Source organism: Sesamum indicum, linkage group LG9, assembly GCF_026168435.1.
Source record: "Sesamum indicum cultivar Baizhima isolate 11 linkage group LG9, ASM2616843v1, whole genome shotgun sequence".
NCBI lineage: Eukaryota > Viridiplantae > Streptophyta > Magnoliopsida > Lamiales > Pedaliaceae > Sesamum > Sesamum indicum.
Window position 1 is genome coordinate 26,294,058 of NC_142665.1, and position 17,426 is coordinate 26,311,483.

A 17,426-nucleotide genomic window follows, 5' to 3' on the forward strand; every position below is an offset into this window, starting at 1 on the left:
AAATTGACAGAGAATTTTTTTATTTATTGTTTATATTATTAAATTATTTAAATTAAGTCGATCTAAGTTAAAACTTAAAAATATAAACAACTCTGTACTAATTTTCACAATTTATTCATTGAATTTTAAATGGTATTTTTTTCCTCCAAACACTCTAACATCAATCAAATAATTTTAACTCTTATTACTACTTAACTTATAATTTATTTTATAATTCATTCTGATTGAAAAATCAAAAATTGTTGCAAACACCCCTTTAGAATTTAGAAATCAAACCTAACGAGGATTGTAAAAGCTCTTTTGAGTTGAATGAATGAATTAATTAAAACATCATAATGATCTTTCCTTATTTGTCAACTTATATGAATGAACCAAGGAACAATAAAGGACATAGGAAAAAGGATTAAAGAATGAAGTCTCTAATCTTGAATTAGAATGCAGTGCTGTGAAATGTAAGCCAATGAGATGATGAATTAGTGGGGTGGGGTAGGTGCATAGTTTAAGGCTGGAGATTTAAGAGGCTTAAATTAGTGTGTGTTATGTTCCTAATCACGGGGTTAAAAGCTGACAAGTTTGGCCTAATCCCATGTATGGGGGTAGTACTATTTTGATTAATTAGGACACACACACACACACTTGTAATTGAAATGCAAAGCCAACACGATTATGACAGTGAGATTTGAATTTACAAAGTGTAAAAAGGAGAAGCAAAATCAAAGGCAAATCCACCAACTAATCAGTGGACAGACAGCGCATAACCTTTGGGATTAAAATAACTATAACGTTGTCCAACACTAGTGATAAAGGAGGGATAATCCCAATATGATCTCCACTTTCTAGGGTTGCGGCGTGCAATTTTTCCTGCACTTGCTCAATATAATATGTTAGGGTAAATTATAAGAATTTCTTCCAAATTTTATTATAAGTATAATTATTTTTTATTATTAAAGAAATTATAAATATTTTATATGAAATTAACGTCCCATCTAATAAATTGCCCCTTTATAATATATTGTCATAAATGGATATTTTGTTTGTCGTTCATTAATCTTAAGGGGTATTTATATATATATATATTTTAAAATATTTATAATTATGATAAATTTTAGGAGAATTCATTATAATTTATTGTAATATATTGCTATAAACAAGTAATAAGTTAATTGAGGTTAAATATCAATTTTCATTCAAATTTTTTGTTAATATCAACAAATTTAATAAATTTTGACTATTGAATAGGCTTATTTGTTAGACAAAAGCAAATCTCATGGATGCTAGATGTAATTTCTCAAACCATTGAAAATCTACGCTTAATTATATCAAATTTTAGAGGAAGAGAGTGTAATTATCTCTTTAAATTAAACCAATTATAAATATTTATAATTAATTTTATTCAAGAACTAAATAAATAATAAATAGTTTATTACGTTGTAAAATTATGGTATTCCACTTTCAAGAAAAAAAGGCACTTTACAGCATTTCATTTAATATTTCCCCACTGTCAGAATTAAATATTCCCACGACGAAACCTTGGAAAAAAAAAAATATATATTCAGTGTCGTACTGAAGCAAACACCAGCAAGAAAGTCAGCAACAAACCGTCCTCTTTTCGTCTCTCTCCTGCAATCACCTATTTTCCTTCTTAAAAAAAGAAATAAACAAAGACTCATGCTTTCCCGAAATCGAAGATGTAATTCTTGTTTTTGCGATTTTAAATTCCTTTCAGCAAATGGAAGGGTTTAGGGTCCCATTCATAAAGATCCAACCTCTCAGCTTCTTGCTTTACTTGCCTCAGTGCTCGCACCTCCTTTTCTTCTTTCTCTATTCTCTTTGTATATATATGCATATACTATTTACCTGTGCATGCTCATGGTTGTTTTTATCTTTCTCAGTTCTGCTGATGATCATAGGTATTATAGAGTCACTGCGCTTTGGTTTCTCAAGAGTTCTGTGTGTTGAAATTCGTGGGTTCTTGTTTTTCTTTTCTATGTATGCATGAGAAGGTCTGTAGGGCGTTTTGAGTGCTTTTAATGATGTTTTCATGATCAAAGAATAAATACTTGAGTCGAGCTAGATTGTTCATTGTTGATCATCATCAAAGTTGGTGATTTTTTCCACTAATCATAAGTTTTGACACCAAGCAGATTTTTCAGGTGAAACTTGGATCTTGAGATCAAGTTTCAACCTTCCCTCTGATCATCTCTTGTGAAAGAACATTGCTTCTGAAATTGCAAGGTACCGTGCTCTCTTTGAATTCAATTTTCAGTTATAAGTATGTTGTCTTCTGTTTCTCTGTGTGGAATAAAGAATGGATCGTGTTTTTCCATGTATTCTCCTTTTTCATGAGTAACTAATTGTTCTTCTTCCTTGTTAACTGACCATAATTTGTTTAACGTATGGTAATGATTTCTCTTTACTCATGGGATTGCTGTTGTCTGTAATATTGATTATGATTGTTTGGATTTTTGTTACAAGGGTGATTGAGATTTGTACTTTGTAAGATCTTTTCTATTTCTGATTCCTATGTGTTCTTCAACTAGATGAAAATTCGGAGGATTTTTGGTTTTGGAATTGTTAAATCAATGGCTGCAGGAAGCAATATAGCTGATGAAGAAGAAGAGGAGGGTTTCGACGAACGTGCTGCGCGTGCATTTCAGCATCACCAGTTTGATTTGAATATAAGTTACAGTGATTGGATCACAGTTGATATATCTGCCCCCAAGAGGATTAGGATGTCCAAGAACGAGGATGGATCCAATCAGAGTGGATCTGGTTGTGGTGGTGCTGATGGTTTTTCTATCGAAGAACCTCAGGATGCAGATTATCCGCGCATTTCATCTCTTAGCTATGATTTAGAGAGTCGAATTTTTGCTAGGTTCCCAATATCCGAGTTTTGGAAGTTATGCTTTGTCAACAAGAGGTGTTGGGGTCTTTTAAAAAGTGGTGAGCTTTACAATATTCGGAGGGAGATAGGATTTAAAGAGCCTTCCATTTTCATGTCTGCAACTGGGCAAAGCACTTGGTGGGCATTTGATCGTGAATTTAAGTCTCGTAGGAAGCTCCCGCTTCTTCCATCAGATGTTTGTTTCATTAATGGAGATAAAGAATCACTTTGTGCCGGCACTCATCTGCTTGTTTCAGGCAAGGAGTTGGATGGTCTTGTGGTTTGGAGGTATGAACTGGTGAAAAACAAATGGTACAAGGGTCCCTCTATGATAACCCCAAGATGCTTGTTTGCATCAGCAACTTGTGGTAGCTATGCTTATGTGGCCGGCGGGATGGCTGTGGAGTTGAATGGTGAAGTATTGTACGACAAGGCCGAAAAATACAATCCGGAGAGCAGGTCATGGGAACCGCTCCCGACGATGAAACGGAGGAGGAAGCTTTGTGCTGGCTGTTATATGGACGGCAAGTTCTACGTGATTGGAGGTAGAGACGAAGCTGGAGGACTAACGTGTGGTGAATTCTTTGATGAGACAAAAAACCAATGGGAACTTATACCCGACATGCTTATAGACGACCCTGTGCAATCGTCCCATTCCCCACCTCTCGTTGCAGTAGTAAATAATGAGCTTTACTCACTCGAAGCTTCCTCCAACCAGCTGAAGGTGTACTTAAAGAAGACCAATACATGGAAGCAGTTGGGGACTGTGCCGGTGAGAGCGGATTGCAACAACGGCTGGGGAGTTGCGTTCAAGTCTTTGGGAAATGAACTCCTTGTAATAGGAGCATCTTCTGTTTCTAGTACTAATAATATGGCCATTTATACTTGTTGCCCCGATTCTGATTCCAATGAGCTGCAGTGGAGGTCTATCGACACTGCCAGAAACCGCTTTCGCGACTTCATCTTAACTTGCTGTGTTATGGTAGCTTGAAGCCGGAATCTAAAAGAAATCGCTTTAGCTTCGTTTTTCTGTTGTATATTGTACTTCACTTTCCTCTCTTGTTTAAACTTGCCGGTTTTAATTGAAAATGCGTTACGCAGACACTGCACTGTAATCTGTATATTAATCTTCTGTAGCGGAGTTAGCTTAAAATATGTTCACCACACACAGCATGAAGTCACAAAAAAATTCTAAGTCAAATCCGACTCAATCAAATTTGAACTAATCATATGGTAAGTAAAAATACATTTATAGTGTAATTGATGTACAGATAAAGAAAAACGATCGATTACATAGTAAGTATAATTTGGTATAAGATTGGTTAAGAGATCTCACTTCTTGATTTATTGCAAATGAAAAAAGTTGTTAACCGAAACTTAATGAAACTAAATGCAAGTGAAACTCAAAAATCTTTGATCCTATAGGCCTATCTTTTAAATAATTTGAATCGAGATAAATACATATTCAAGCTTAAAAAATTAGATATGAATCTGGTGTGATTATTAATTTAATTAAATTTAAATTGAATAAAAAATGAGTTAAACTCAAACAATTTGATACTTTGAGGTATATTTCATTATCTTTGCACTAATTCATAAATTTTTTGTTCAAATTTGGTTATTTAAGTATAGCAAATCGAGTTCAAATGAATTTTTATTGATTGATTTCAATCGAGTATCGAATTTGATTTGTTTTTCAAACGTGTCTTATGTATTCAAGTTTGAGTTCGAGTTCTATAAATATAAGTATTTAATCTACTTTGTTTACTTTAAATTTATTGATTGATTTTAAATAGGAATAATTACACTATCCTCCCCTAAAGTTTGGTGTAATTATACTAGACCCCTATGATTTGAAAAATTATATCTAGTACCTCTAAAGTTTGCTTTTATCTAATAAATAAGTCTTATCGTTAGTCAATATTCACTAAATTTGTTGATATTAACAAAAAAAATAATATTTACCCTTGATTGACTTATTAATGACTTATTGGAGGTCAAATAATTTTTTTGGGACTAAACTACCCTTATAACGATGAAAATATGCCTCCTCATTAACACGTGAAGACGTATGATGATAATTTGATCATAAAAATTTATTTGACTTACTATAAATCAATAATAAGTCAATTTAGAGTAAATATAGATTTTTTTTCAAATTTGATTTGTTAATATAAGTAAATTTAATGAATTTTTACTAATATATGAACTTATTTATTAGATAAAAGAAAACTTTAAGAATGCTCGATATAATTTTTTAAACTATAAATTTTTTATATATAATTATAAAAAACTTTAGGGGAGGGAGTATAATTATCCATTTTAAATATTGATGTACTACATATTGAATTTGAAAAACGGATTTGGGGCGCTCATGTCCCAGCCCACAGTTCTCCTGCTTATATTTGGGCAAGAGGATAACTGGATCGGTTCTGCTTTCATGCCCAAATAAAGTCGGCCCATCAAACAATTAAAAGTTTTATTTTTGGGCACATTCACATTGAAGGCACACCTAATGAGAATACAACGGGGGTGAGAAAACTGAGAGAATTCAGTATCCCCAGGTCGTTGAGTTGACTCGCCGTGCGACAGAACGGACGACGGAAAAGCAAATAAACGTTCAGCAAGCTCAGCCAGTAAAGAGTCTGCTTCCTAATTCCCGAGTAAGATATGTCACAGTTCTAACCCAAGTTTCTTCATCATATAAATGCAGAATCGTATATGTTTGAGATCTCTATTTGTAATATCAGCTAAATTTTGTTGTATCGTACTGGTATGTGCTGCTTAGATTTCAGGAATGTACTTTCTCATGATCCAGATAGTATCAATTTTTCATATGCCTATTTTTCGGATTAAGTGTGTAATTGGTTCTGAGTTTGGTTGGGGTTTAGGGTTTTCGTAAAGCCACCTTATTTTGCTTTTTTTTTTTTTGTGGATTAATTCTTGTTATTTGATGAAGTTTAATCCGAGCAGCTCAGCTCAATTTGTCTGAAAATTACTTTTTCCGGGTGCACTTAATGCAATTGTTTGTTGTAAAGCTCTTATATGTGATAAATGGTTCCTTTAAGTTCTAAATCTTGAAATCCAGGTTCTGGAAATCCTAGTGTAAACTATGGATTCACTCAGTTATATCTTTTGCTCGTAGATGTAACAATGTCTGCTAATAACAACAACCCTCAAAAGAATATTGGGGCTTCATCCCCTTTCGGAAATTCTTTGCCCGTGAATCCATCTGCGCAGCAACAACTGGGATCTGGATTTCCGGGACAGCTTCAGCTTTCTGAAGCTCAGATGCAGGCCCTCGCCCAGGCTCAATCAAAGGCTGAGGCTCAGGCTCAAGCTCACGCCCGAGCTCGAATGTTTGCAGCCCATGCACAAATTCAAGCCCAGTGGCAAGCTGCTCAGGGCCTTCCATTCAATCAGGGTCATTCTGGGGGCATTGCGAATTTGGGTTCACAATCTCCCTCTGTTTCAGGTGCTGGAAGTGCCAGTGCCAAAAGGTTTCCACAAAAACCACCTGTACATCCGCCAAGCTTCTCACCTTCCACCACAGCCTCTCCATTGAGGACAATGGACGCATCAGCTGCTGCTCGGAGGAAAAAGCAGAAACTTCCTGAGAAACAGTTGCAGGAAAGAGTTGCAGCTATTTTGCCTGAGTCTGCTCTCTATACTCAGCTTCTTGAGTTCGAGTCTCGAGTGGATGCTGCTTTGACAAGGAAGAAAATTGATATCCAGGAGGCTCTAAAGACACCAACCTATATACAAAAAACGCTCCGCATTTATGTTTTTAACACTTTTGCGAATCAGATACGCACCATTCCTAAGAAACCAAATGCGGAGCCGCCTACATGGACTCTTAGAATTGTAGGGAGGATCTTGGAGGAGGGAGTGGATCCTGACCAGGCTGCCATGATGCAGAATCCGAGCTCTTCATATCCAAAGTTCTCTTCATTTTTCAAGAGAGTCACAATCACTCTGGACCAGAAATTATATCCTGATAACCATTTGATTATATGGGATAGTGCTAGATCACCTGCTCCTCATGAAGGCTTTGAGGTCAAAAGGAAAGGGGAACAAGAATTTACTGCTAGCATAAGATTAGAAATGAACTATATGCCTGAGAAATATAAGCTTTCTGCAGCTTTAACGGAGCTTTTAGGCATTGAGGTTGATACTCGACCAAGAATCATTGCGGCAGTATGGCATTATGTCAAGGCTCGAAAGTTGCAGTGTCCAGATGACCCATCTTCTTTCAACTGTGATCTACCGCTTCAAAAAGTATTTGGGGAAGGCAAGATCAAGTTCACAGCAGTTACACAAAAAATTACACCCCACCTCTTTCCTCCTCAGCCCATACATTTAGAACACAGGATCAAACTCTCAGGAAATAGTCCTGTTGGAACTGCATGCTATGATGTATTAGTTGATGTACCCTTCCCTATACAGAGGGAATTGAATGCTTTGTTGGCCAATACTGAAAAGACCAAAGAGATTGATGCCTGTGATGAAGCAATTTGTGCAGCAATAAGAAAGATCCACGAGCACCGGCGGAGAAGGGCATTCTTTCTTGGATTTAGTCAGTCACCCATAGAGTTTATCAATGCCCTGATAGATTCTCAAAATAAGGATCTGAAGCTTGTTTCTGGGGAAGCAAGTCGCAATGCAGAAAAAGAACGCCATTCAGATTTCTTCAACCAACCCTGGTATGGTTTATATTTGTACAAATTCATTAAACATTTTAGCTTTGTTTTCATGGTATTTCATTTTCTTAACCCCATGAATGGATGTGGAAAGCTTGTCATGAAGTGTTGTAAAACTTGAATCCCAGACTTGGAATCAGTTAACACCAAAATCAGTTTGTATGCAATTAATATTATGGAAGAACCTTTATCATTATAGATTGTTTGACAAATAGATGATGGGAATGTTGTTGTAACCCTATAATGGGTATCTCACTCATGGTCTTTTCCTGTTTGTTTCCCAAGTATGTTCAACGTGAGTTAACTCAAACTGTACAGAGACAAATTTGTGAGCCTGTTTTCTGTATTTCGTGTACAAGCGATATTGTCAGGTTCTGCAGGGTTGCATGTATTTGCTTGTAATTTAGGAGAAGTCAAAAGTCGTTGAAATGCCTCATTGACTTGACAGGGTTGAAGATGCTGTTATTCGCTACCTTAACCGAAAGCTGCCCGGAGATGCCCCTGGCAACACATGAATCGGCAGGAGTGGCACAACTTGTAATGACTAGGAGGGTAATTGTTTTGGCTTTATTCTTCATTGCCTGTGTACACATGGTACGAGTGATGCAATTTGCCATCACAAGCATCAAAGGAAGAAAACAATACATCCTTGTAGAAGTGTGGAATTGAATTTCTTGCTGGTTCAGCATGTTGTCAACTTCATGTTCTTGGCTGGACAGATATGGCAATGTAAATTGATTATTGCGTAAGGCCCCATTAACTGCTATAGTTGTAGTGCTGCAATGTTGTACTTATACATGGTAGAATGTGTAAAATCAGACTAGATAGAAACATTGCAATTATCGTCTCTAAATGCTAATCTTTTTTCAGTCGAGATACTTTTTACAAGCTTCCCAATGGGCTATAAACCTTGTTTGCGTTGTATTCTTTTTAACTGCTTCCTGTTGTGGAGAACTCGATGAGAAAGTTGATTAGAGTTGAAGAAAACACAAAAATGGTGAAGGAATCATAGTTCTTTCCTGGGATGCGGATCTAATGTGAAGAAAGTTTGGTGAATTTGACGTGATAGGACCAGCATATCTGAATACTGCGTAACTGTTAAGAAAGATCTTCAGGTCTTGATATTACAGGATTTTGTGAGTTATCTCAGCACTGATGCTATGGGTCTTGGAACCTCAAAATTGATAAATGAATATGCCGAGCAGCTAGCTAATTGACATTCTACCGAAATCTCAAGTAAAGAAACGGCGAAAGTGGGTTCTTTCCATTTCATACCTCTACCAGAACTTCCCGGTCTTTCAAGAGAAGGTTGGAGTGATAAAAATTCAAGTTTGGAGATCACGAATACAGTTGTAATTTATAATATAACATTGAATGAAATTTTTAATTGAATATTATTATGAATGGATCCTGATGGAGAGATATTATTTCATACTTGGACACAGAAGCACACTTGGTGCGTGCATAATTAATCTTCTTATTAAAAAAAAAGTAAAATAAACAATTAATAAAATGAATCAATTTTATAAAAAGAAAAATAAGTATATTAAGGACATTTGAAGCCATTCATATTTTTGCATGGATGTGGATGTGGTTAGTTGAGGGTCTCTTACTTAAATGAATTGTATAGATGTAATACGATAAATAAGAGAGAAGTTTATTGATATTAAGAAATTTAAATAAATAAGAGAGAAGCTTTTCTTTCAGGGCTTATTGAAGTTGGCCCATTAGAAAAATGAACTAAGCAGCATTCAGCCCAAAGATGCGCGCTACATTGCTAATATTTATCGCCACATGCTTATGAATTTCTCGACAAAGCGGCAGCCTGAGGATGGCGGGAAAGGAGGCGACCGCTGCATTCTCGACTTCAAAGCCCACGGTCGATGCCGAATCGGAGGTGTGTTGGAGAAAAGAAGTGGACCAAAACCTCAAGCGCCTTCAATCTCTGCTATTTGGTGCAGATGCTGCTCTGGAGAAGGGAGATTACGGCTCCGCGCAAGTGCTATCCCTCGCGCTCCTCGGCTTCCTGGATTCTCGCTCCTGCTCCGCTGTAGATGAGGCCTTTATCCGCCCTATACGCGGCGAGGCCGTCTCCAAGCTCGGCATGGCTCGGCGCTCCTTGATTCCTGATTCTGATCGGTATGGCCTGCTCTTCATATTTAGTCGAGCTAATGTAACTAGAAGTAAGAATCCTTTTAGCTTATCTGAAGAATAACTTAGATTTTGTTTTGTTTACTACTCAACTTAAGTGGGCTTTCTGTTTTGCCTATCACTTGTGCATTTTGGAATGCGGACAGTGGTCTACAACGTTTGTTATTTCGTTGTGTAAAATAAATTGGCAATATAGGTTCAAGATGTTATTGAATGGAGAGATTTTTTGGATTTTGGTGGTTAGGGTTCGTTTAAATTGTTTATACAATTAGTTTCTGTTACATTTTCTGTTTCTTTATGCACCGTTCGGCTACATAGATTTAGTACATGAAAGTGTATAGGAAAGTGAAATAAATGAAAACCAATTCTAATTTGCATTCTCTTACACTTTAGCCAAGCATTCGCACAAGCAGGCAAAGATCCAGGCTGCATATTGAGAAAGAGAGGTGATATTGACATGCAGAAGATTAAACAATCCAAGTATTTTCACGCCCTTTTTCAGCAGTGCTATGAAAGAACTACACATGGATTGGTAACACCACAGCATTTTATATTATTCTTGCTCCCTTGCTGACTCCTTAACTGACATCTGGCTTGTGTTTGCCCACTCTCTTTCATTTGCTTCTTTTGTGAGCTATAGAACGGTTATTAGTAATTACATGCTCTCATGAAAATCTGATTTTACCATTTTTGTCAGAGAAAGCAACTTGAAAAGCGGGACAATTTGAAGACCTCAAAGACTCTCGTACAGTCAAATCTGACTTCCTTGTATGGAAATGGTTCTAGGGAAAATGATCGCAGCTCCAAGAAAGATAAGATATCAGAGGATAATGTCATCATCGAAAAAAAATATTCAAGTCAGAACTATCCCCATAATCATTCTATGTCTACCATTACTAAGGCAGATGAGGAGGAAGCAGCTCCTTGGATTAGTTTTAAAACAAAACGGTTGCACAGAGAAACTATAAGCCCTAGAAATGAAAATGTAAAATCCCCATCAGCCAGTGAAGAAGCTGACCTCGGTGCTCCCAGCAGCGGATTTGTTACTGCAAGAACAAAACTGGTAGGCACTTCATTCTCCTAAAGGAACTACCATGCTGAAGATCTGACTGATTCTTTCTGTGGTTACTCTTGATGTCTTAAACAGTGGTTAGCTCTGTCCTGCTCATTATTTATTCTATTTTTTGGCAGAAGACAGTATTTTGTGTGGTAGTTATCAAGCCAATTATACCGTGCACTTTCAAGAAGATCGCTGTTAAATATAATAGCCAAAGTATCAGTATTTTTGTCAGAATTTTCAGGCAACTCTTGGAGTCTGCTACTAGGAACATACAGCAGATACCCTCATAAATAACTTCGGACCATCTTATAAGTACCAATAATATCTGATACCAATAATGTTAGTTCTATCAATGCTCACCTTCTGTGGTCCAAATTACATATGCATCAAGTAGAGGGTTAGCAATATGTTTGCATTTCGGCTGTTCTTACTCGGTGGAAGTAGAAGTGAAGGCGTATTTCTTTTATTCTCTTTTAAGCGCAATGTAAGAGAAAGAAAAAAGCTGTGTAAGTAAGAAACGTATACCAGGAGTGAGACAAAAACTTGTTGCTTCAAAAGCTTTACATATTTATCTAAAGTTAATTCCCATGTAAAAGTAAGTTTTTTAGACCTTTCTCTATGATTACATGCAATTAGCATATTTTGGTCCATCATCCCCAGGAAATGGAGGCTAGGCAAAAGCGAGGTTTAACTGGATCACCAAGTCCATCTGTCTCACCACAAAGTGATGCCATAACCCACAGGGGTTATGGAGCCAGATCTTATGGTTTTTCTCGTCGCGGTGTTAGAGGTAATTTTGTTCCTCCCATCAGATCAAATGGAAGTAGTACAGGCAATGTGACTTCACGCATTGCTGGGAAGGGCGAAGATGCAATAGATGACTCAACAAAAAGATGGTATATGTCATTTCGCTTTGGATTTTTCTTCACCTTGGTTAATGTTACCTGTGTTTCTAGATACTGTAGTAATAGACTTAGTTTTTCTACTTTTTTGAGAATGTTCTCTCTTTTCCCTTACTAAAGGGAAATGTTTATTGCTTCTTAAGTACTCTGCATGCAAATATTTGAAGTATCATATGTAATGTAGTTTGGAGTTGCTATGTGGCCCTGATGGCGAGCTTCCTGAGAAGTTGAGAAATTTAGAACCTCGGCTTATCGAGCATGTCAGCAATGAGATAATGGACAGGGATCCCAATGTCCGCTGGGATGATATTGGTAGGCCACTGTCAAGATTTCCATTTTGTTAGATAAGATTTATGTCCTGTAGCCGATCTCACTTTTTGTGTTTTATCTTAATACTGTTAGCTGGTTTGGAACATGCAAAAAAGTGCGTGACTGAAATGGTAATATGGCCTTTGCTGCGGCCTGACATATTCAAAGGTTGCCGTTCTCCAGGTCGTGGTCTTCTCCTTTTTGGACCACCTGTAAGTATTTGGTACAGGCCCCAAGCAATTAGATTCTAGATGTGCTCTGCTTATTTCTGTTTCTTCCTTGCCCCAGGGAACTGGTAAAACTATGATAGGAAAAGCAATAGCTGGAGAGGCTAAAGCAACCTTTTTCTACATATCAGCGAGTTCATTGACAAGCAAATGGGTATGCATTTCTGCCGAACCTCTGCAATGAAATGTCATAGAGAGATTTGATATGTCCTTTGTTTTAAAATGTCAACTATTATTGCTCTTACTATGCTATAAGTGAATCTTACTTAAATATATAATATATTAGTGAACTGATGTGTGCCTAAATCATCGATGGTTATGCTCTTATATCAGCAATCAGTGCAATTTCAAAAGACGCAACATGTGAATTCTTTCTTTTATGTTGCTTGATATATAGATATACATAGTCGACACTACCACACTATTTATCGGGTTGTTACTATCCACATAGAAGGGTCAATCTATAAGTTTGATTTGTTCTAATCATCAGATTCTGATTGATTGTTGCAGATAGGTGAGGGTGAAAAGCTTGTGAGAGCCCTTTTTGGTGTTGCTAGCTGTCGTCAACCTGCAGTAATATTTGTGGATGAAATCGACTCTCTTCTGTCTCAGGTAAATAGTTGATTATTCTGGTAACGAATTAAGCCTGTGCATGTTTTGGTTTTCCCCAGTTATCTCTCACCTTAAATGTTGCGCATGTTTTGGTTTTCTCCAATTTTCTCCACCTTTGATGTTTCTACATTGGCTGGAACTTATAGAGCATAGCCCACTCCTTGAACACTCACTATCTTCATCCACTTTGCAAGCAGTCCCTTATCATGATTGTGCCACAAGACCTATACTCTCCATAGAGTTTTGTCCTAACAAATTACCACTTGCAATATGAGAAACAACTAAGCAATTCAATATTTGTTGCAGCGCAAGTCGGAAGGTGAACATGAATCCAGTAGGCGACTGAAGACACAATTCCTCATTGAGATGGAAGGCTTTGACAGTGGAAACGAGCAAATTCTATTAATAGGTTACAGCAAAAGCAGAATTAGTTTCTGAATTTTAACCAAGTAATCTAATGAGACCCAGCATTAAAAAAATAAAATAAACAAAAAAATCTGAGGTTGCACTTGGTTTCAGATTCAGAACTCTTATATATACATTATACTCTGTTGAATGCTTGAACTCTGCTGATCACAGACAAAACTTCTTTCCAGACTCTGCATTTCAGTACAAATTCGAGCAGGATGTTTGACTATATGTTGCCTGAAACAGGTGCAACCAATAGACCGCAAGAACTTGACGAGGCTGCAAGGAGGCGACTCACAAAGAGATTATATATTCCGCTCCCAACTTCAGGTCCAAGTTGGAATAATCTGTTTAAGCCAATGATTGTTCTATTGCTTTAATGATAATCCTTCAAAATTTAATATGTAGAAGCAAGAGCCTGGATCATAAAGAACCTGCTGGAGAAAGATGGATTGTTTAACCTTTCAAATGAAGACACAAATACTATTTGCAAATTAACTGAAGGTAGCTGCTTAAAGCATTAATTATCTAAACAACCAGTTTTTTTCGCAGTTTATAAGCCCTTAATGTTTTCCCTTTTCCATATTATTATAAATTCCAATTTGTGCTTATTTTAGGGTACTCAGGATCTGATATGAAGAATTTGGTGAAAGATGCTTCAATGGGCCCATTAAGAGAGGCTCTAAAACAGGGTATTGAAATTACAAAGCTCAAAAAGGAGGATATGAGACCTGTTAATCTTCAGGTAATGGATCTGTCATGGGTGAAAGAAAATGGTAGGAATAAGCCCGGACGATGGAGTCTGAAACTGCGTTTCAGTTAGCTTCGCTTTTCACATGCAGTATAACAAATGAAGTTTGTTAATTTCTGTAGCTGACTTTGCTCTTCATCATGTTCAGGACTTTGAGAAAGCATTACAGGAGGTGAGGCCTTCAGTCTCACTCAATGAACTTGGCACGTATGAGAAGTGGAACGAGCAATTCGGTAGCTTGTCATTGTAGCTACCATCAATCTGAAATTGAATTACTTAATCTGTTGCAAATTATTCTTGTGTGATCATTGACACCCAAATTCGACTATTCATTAGAGATACTAAATAAATAACATCTCCTGTACCTAATTAGAAGCTATTGAACCACTTGAGTTCCATGAGCCTCAAATGTTAAGACCCCGAGCTAGGTTGTTTGAGTTTTGAGATATCTATGTTTTCTTATTATTAATATAATTTGTTTTTTCTTTTCTTTTTTTTTTAAAAGAAAAAATTATACATTAAATACATAATAAATATAATTTATTTAACTATGACCAAATTTTAAATCTGAATTAGAGTTCCTTAATCACATTTTTGAAATCTCTAAATTCAGAAGGATATTAATAGTATTGCATCAGCATTGTAGCCTGTAACAAACTACTCAAGTATATGTATATATATAAAATGAATTGCCTTTTATATATTGGAGACATGTAGGTACATATCTTATGAATGAAGTATTATCACAAAATGAAATGCATGTGTCAATATGGCATACCCCCATATGTATATTATAATAAAATAATATATGCATGCGATGTACTTTAATACCGCATAACCACCTGTCAGGTTCGGATTTTATTGGCAAATAATTGGGCTCGACTTCAACTGCTCCTCCTTCATACTTGTTCCCACCTAAGAATTCCAGCCCCATCAGACCTCTTCCACAACGCATCAACTCTTCTCCAAAATTCCTCATCTAGTTTCACCAGTATAAACCTAGTAAAATTCCTTTTACGTCTCTGAATATCTCTACGCTTTGCATGTCATTATTGTCTTCGTCGGACAAGTACCTTAAATCCTCCTGCCATGTGGGCCGTGAGTAGCGCCACAAATACCGGGTGGCCCGGAGTCACCGGTCTGATTCTGAACCGCTTCAGGATTGCAGCCACTACGTACTTCATTTGAATGAAAGCCATTTCTCTGCCTAGGCACACTCTTGGACCGGCTTGAAAAACAGGAAACTTGTAAGGCCCCACATTCTTTAAGGCCTTAATTCTCCCTTCTTCCAGCTTGGAAATCCATCTCTCCGGTTTGAACTCTAACCGATCCTGTCCCCACAATTCCTCCATCCTCCCCATGCCATATGGGAAATAAGTCACCCGGTCTCCAGTCCGGACCTGGGTGCCGTCTGGCAAGAAATCATCAGTTATGGCATGCTTGGAGTCCCATGCAACCGGCGGGAATAGCCTCATGGACTCACAAATGCAAGCCTTTAACAACCTCAATTCTTTCAAGGACTCGTACTTGGACAATTCTTCATCATTTTCAACAAGCCTTAGTTCCCTCACAACATCATTTTCTACATCAGGATGGCATGAAAGCAAAAAGAAAAGCCAAGTCATGGCAGCCGATGTCGTATCCCGGCCAGCCATAATGAAGCTTATCATTATATCCCTGACAACCTCCTCTCCTTTCCCATCCAACAATATTTTCGATAGGAGATCATGAGACTCGGTTGATGATTGATCAATTAATCCGGTGTTGGAGCAAGCATTGGCAAGTTTTCTCTTCTTTTCACCAATTACTTCATTCATGAATAAATGGATTCTGCTGACGGCTTCTCTAAGTCTTCTCTCTGATCCAATATCGAAAAACCTCTTAACCCTCCACATGGTTGACAATGGAGCAGCGCCTCTTCTTGCACACATTTCTGAGGCCACATCAAATGCTTCTAGAACGGGGTGCGGCGTATCCAAAGAATGGTAGTCCAAGCAACAAGGATCGTACCCTAATGAGAATTTGCACACCAAGTCAAATGCAAGCCTTCTCAATAGATCTTGCAAGTCCAGCGATTTACGCTCCGCCTCCTCCGCAGCTGATTCCAACAGCGGCAGCAGTTTCTTCTCCACGTCTTCCTTGAGCACATTCTCTATATAGTCTCGCAAGGACGTGGTCGTGAACAGGTGGGTGACTGACTTGCGCTGGGTGTACCATAGATCGCCATCCGCATTGAATATTCCATTGCCTAGAAAATCTCCAAGAATTTCTGTGAAGGGCTTTCCTTTAGGGAAGTTGGCGAAGTTTGTCTTCAGCATGTACTCTACGTTTTGTGGGTTGGCTGTTACAATGGTCCGCCGAGCACCGAATCTGGAGATAATGATCGTCTGGGTCGGCGACAGGGATAGCATGTCCGTGTACCAGTCTAACAGACGGCGGCGGTTCTTGTAGAAAGCAACCAAACATCCAATTACTGGATATGAAGTAGGGCCCGGATTCACCACTTTCGGGGCTTGCCGGAATTTCCGTTGAATGAAGAATGAGAAGAGAAGCAGAAGCAAGGACAAGAAGGGAAGCGATAAAGGGATAGACATGAACAATGTGCTCATTGTTTTCTTGAATGTGATAAACAAATTTGGATTGGGAGAGACATATAAGACCCTGATATATGTATGTGAATCTTTTGCAAGTTGAACGTACTGGGAAGGAGAAGTTATTGCGTAGTTTCGTCTGTGTGCGATAAGCCGGTGAGTAGTCAGAAACTGGGACCAATCGCATCAAATATGACTAATTATTCAGGAATCAATCAATCCTATAATCTCATTCACACTTGGATTAGGAAAAAGAAATGATATATGGTTCAATGGAGTGGAGGAAAGGAAACTCAATTCAGCATAATGGAGCACGTGGTTATGGGAAGTCACATCCACCTTCCTCTTATCTTCATATTTCAGTACCACTCAATTATGGCATTATATTGTACTTCTTTCACACCCACGCCGCCGCAGCTCTCTCTCTCTCTCTCGAATGCAGAAAGAAACGGGTGCGACTCTGTTGTAATTTTAATAAAGAAATTTACATATAAGGAAAGGAGAGAAGGGTTTTTTTTTTTTTTTTTTCTTTATTGCAAGCAAAATATTTGGATTTTCTTTTTAACCAATTCGACATTCTATTTCAAAATCCAAATAACTTTTTTTTTTTTAATCAAAATCAGATTCTTAATGATTTTGTTTCATGTTTTAATCTGAATTGATAACTATTCTTCATTGTGTAGCCGTTAGTGGCTGGATGTTTTATTTGAAAATTGAAGGCCATTATGGGTGCTTTCAATTTCTTCAATTAAGTGTGAGGAATGGTTATGTATATAAAGTCAGCAATTCCTCATTTTAGAACACAACAATTCACACTTTCCCTCTACCTCA

At 37.4% G+C, this 17,426-nt stretch overlaps 3 protein-coding genes and 1 pseudogene across 7 annotated transcripts; 3 read left to right on the forward strand and 1 right to left on the reverse strand.

Annotated features, from left to right (window-relative positions):
* Window positions 1–1,689: 1,689 nt before the first annotated feature.
* Window positions 1,690–3,986, forward strand: LOC105177422 (F-box/kelch-repeat protein At3g27150). 3 transcript variants are annotated; one of them, XM_011100573.3, is made up of 3 exons: window positions 1,690–1,910; window positions 2,145–2,235; window positions 2,541–3,986. In XM_011100573.3, exon 3 carries the CDS (start codon window positions 2,541–2,543, stop codon window positions 3,873–3,875), a length of 1,335 nt encoding a protein of 444 aa, XP_011098875.1. In that variant the 5' UTR covers window positions 1,690–1,910; window positions 2,145–2,235; the 3' UTR covers window positions 3,876–3,986. The 3 variants fall into 3 exon arrangements, with proteins under 3 accessions (XP_011098875.1, XP_088740603.1, XP_020554852.1); XM_020699193.2 differs by having other exon boundaries at window positions 1,696–1,910; window positions 2,593–3,986; XM_088884477.1 differs by having other exon boundaries at window positions 1,691–2,235.
* Window positions 3,987–5,376: 1,390 nt separating this feature from the next.
* Window positions 5,377–8,458, forward strand: LOC105177423 (SWI/SNF complex component SNF12 homolog). 2 transcript variants are annotated; one of them, XM_011100575.3, is made up of 3 exons: window positions 5,377–5,547; window positions 5,973–7,587; window positions 8,033–8,458. In XM_011100575.3, exons 2-3 carry the CDS (start codon window positions 6,038–6,040, stop codon window positions 8,097–8,099), a joined length of 1,617 nt encoding a protein of 538 aa, XP_011098877.1. In that variant the 5' UTR covers window positions 5,377–5,547; window positions 5,973–6,037; the 3' UTR covers window positions 8,100–8,458. The 2 variants fall into 2 exon arrangements, with proteins under 2 accessions (XP_011098877.1, XP_011098878.1); XM_011100576.3 differs by having other exon boundaries at window positions 6,030–7,587.
* Window positions 8,459–9,369: 911 nt separating this feature from the next.
* On the forward strand, window positions 9,370–14,494 carry LOC105177424 (P-loop containing nucleoside triphosphate hydrolases superfamily protein). 2 transcript variants are annotated; one of them, XM_088885263.1, is made up of 13 exons: window positions 9,370–9,723; window positions 10,129–10,267; window positions 10,433–10,798; window positions 11,456–11,691; window positions 11,882–12,009; window positions 12,100–12,218; window positions 12,295–12,387; window positions 12,744–12,845; window positions 13,152–13,254; window positions 13,500–13,583; window positions 13,662–13,757; window positions 13,880–13,998; window positions 14,153–14,494. In XM_088885263.1, the coding sequence occupies exons 1-13, from the start codon at window positions 9,416–9,418 to the stop codon at window positions 14,252–14,254; spliced, it is 1,995 nt and encodes a 664-aa protein (XP_088741389.1). In that variant the 5' UTR covers window positions 9,370–9,415; the 3' UTR covers window positions 14,255–14,494. The 2 variants fall into 2 exon arrangements, with proteins under 2 accessions (XP_088741389.1, XP_011098879.1); XM_011100577.3 differs by having other exon boundaries at window positions 9,373–9,723; window positions 13,871–13,998.
* A 184-nt stretch (window positions 14,495–14,678) lies between these two features.
* LOC105177514 (cytochrome P450 94B3 pseudogene) lies at window positions 14,679–17,052 on the reverse strand (annotated as a pseudogene).
* Between the last annotated feature and the right edge of the window lie 374 nt (window positions 17,053–17,426).

What these genes read in the sequence shown, in the direction of transcription:
- LOC105177422 (XM_011100573.3), top strand. Translation starts at nt 2,541, where the DNA reads ATGAAAATTCGGAGGATTTTTGGTTTTGGAATTGTTAAATCAATGGCT.
- LOC105177423 (XM_011100575.3), top strand. Translation starts at nt 6,038, where the DNA reads ATGTCTGCTAATAACAACAACCCTCAAAAGAATATTGGGGCTTCATCC. An exon ending in GATTTCTTCAACCAACCCTG is followed by an intron (nt 7,588 to 8,032) that starts GTATGGTTTATA and finishes TTGACTTGACAG; the next exon opens with GGTTGAAGATGCTGTTATTC.
- LOC105177424 (XM_011100577.3), top strand. Translation starts at nt 9,416, where the DNA reads ATGGCGGGAAAGGAGGCGACCGCTGCATTCTCGACTTCAAAGCCCACG. An exon ending in TTGATTCCTGATTCTGATCG is followed by an intron (nt 9,724 to 10,128) that starts GTATGGCCTGCT and finishes CTTACACTTTAG; the next exon opens with CCAAGCATTCGCACAAGCAG. An exon ending in GATGACTCAACAAAAAGATG is followed by an intron (nt 11,692 to 11,881) that starts GTATATGTCATT and finishes TATGTAATGTAG; the next exon opens with TTTGGAGTTGCTATGTGGCC.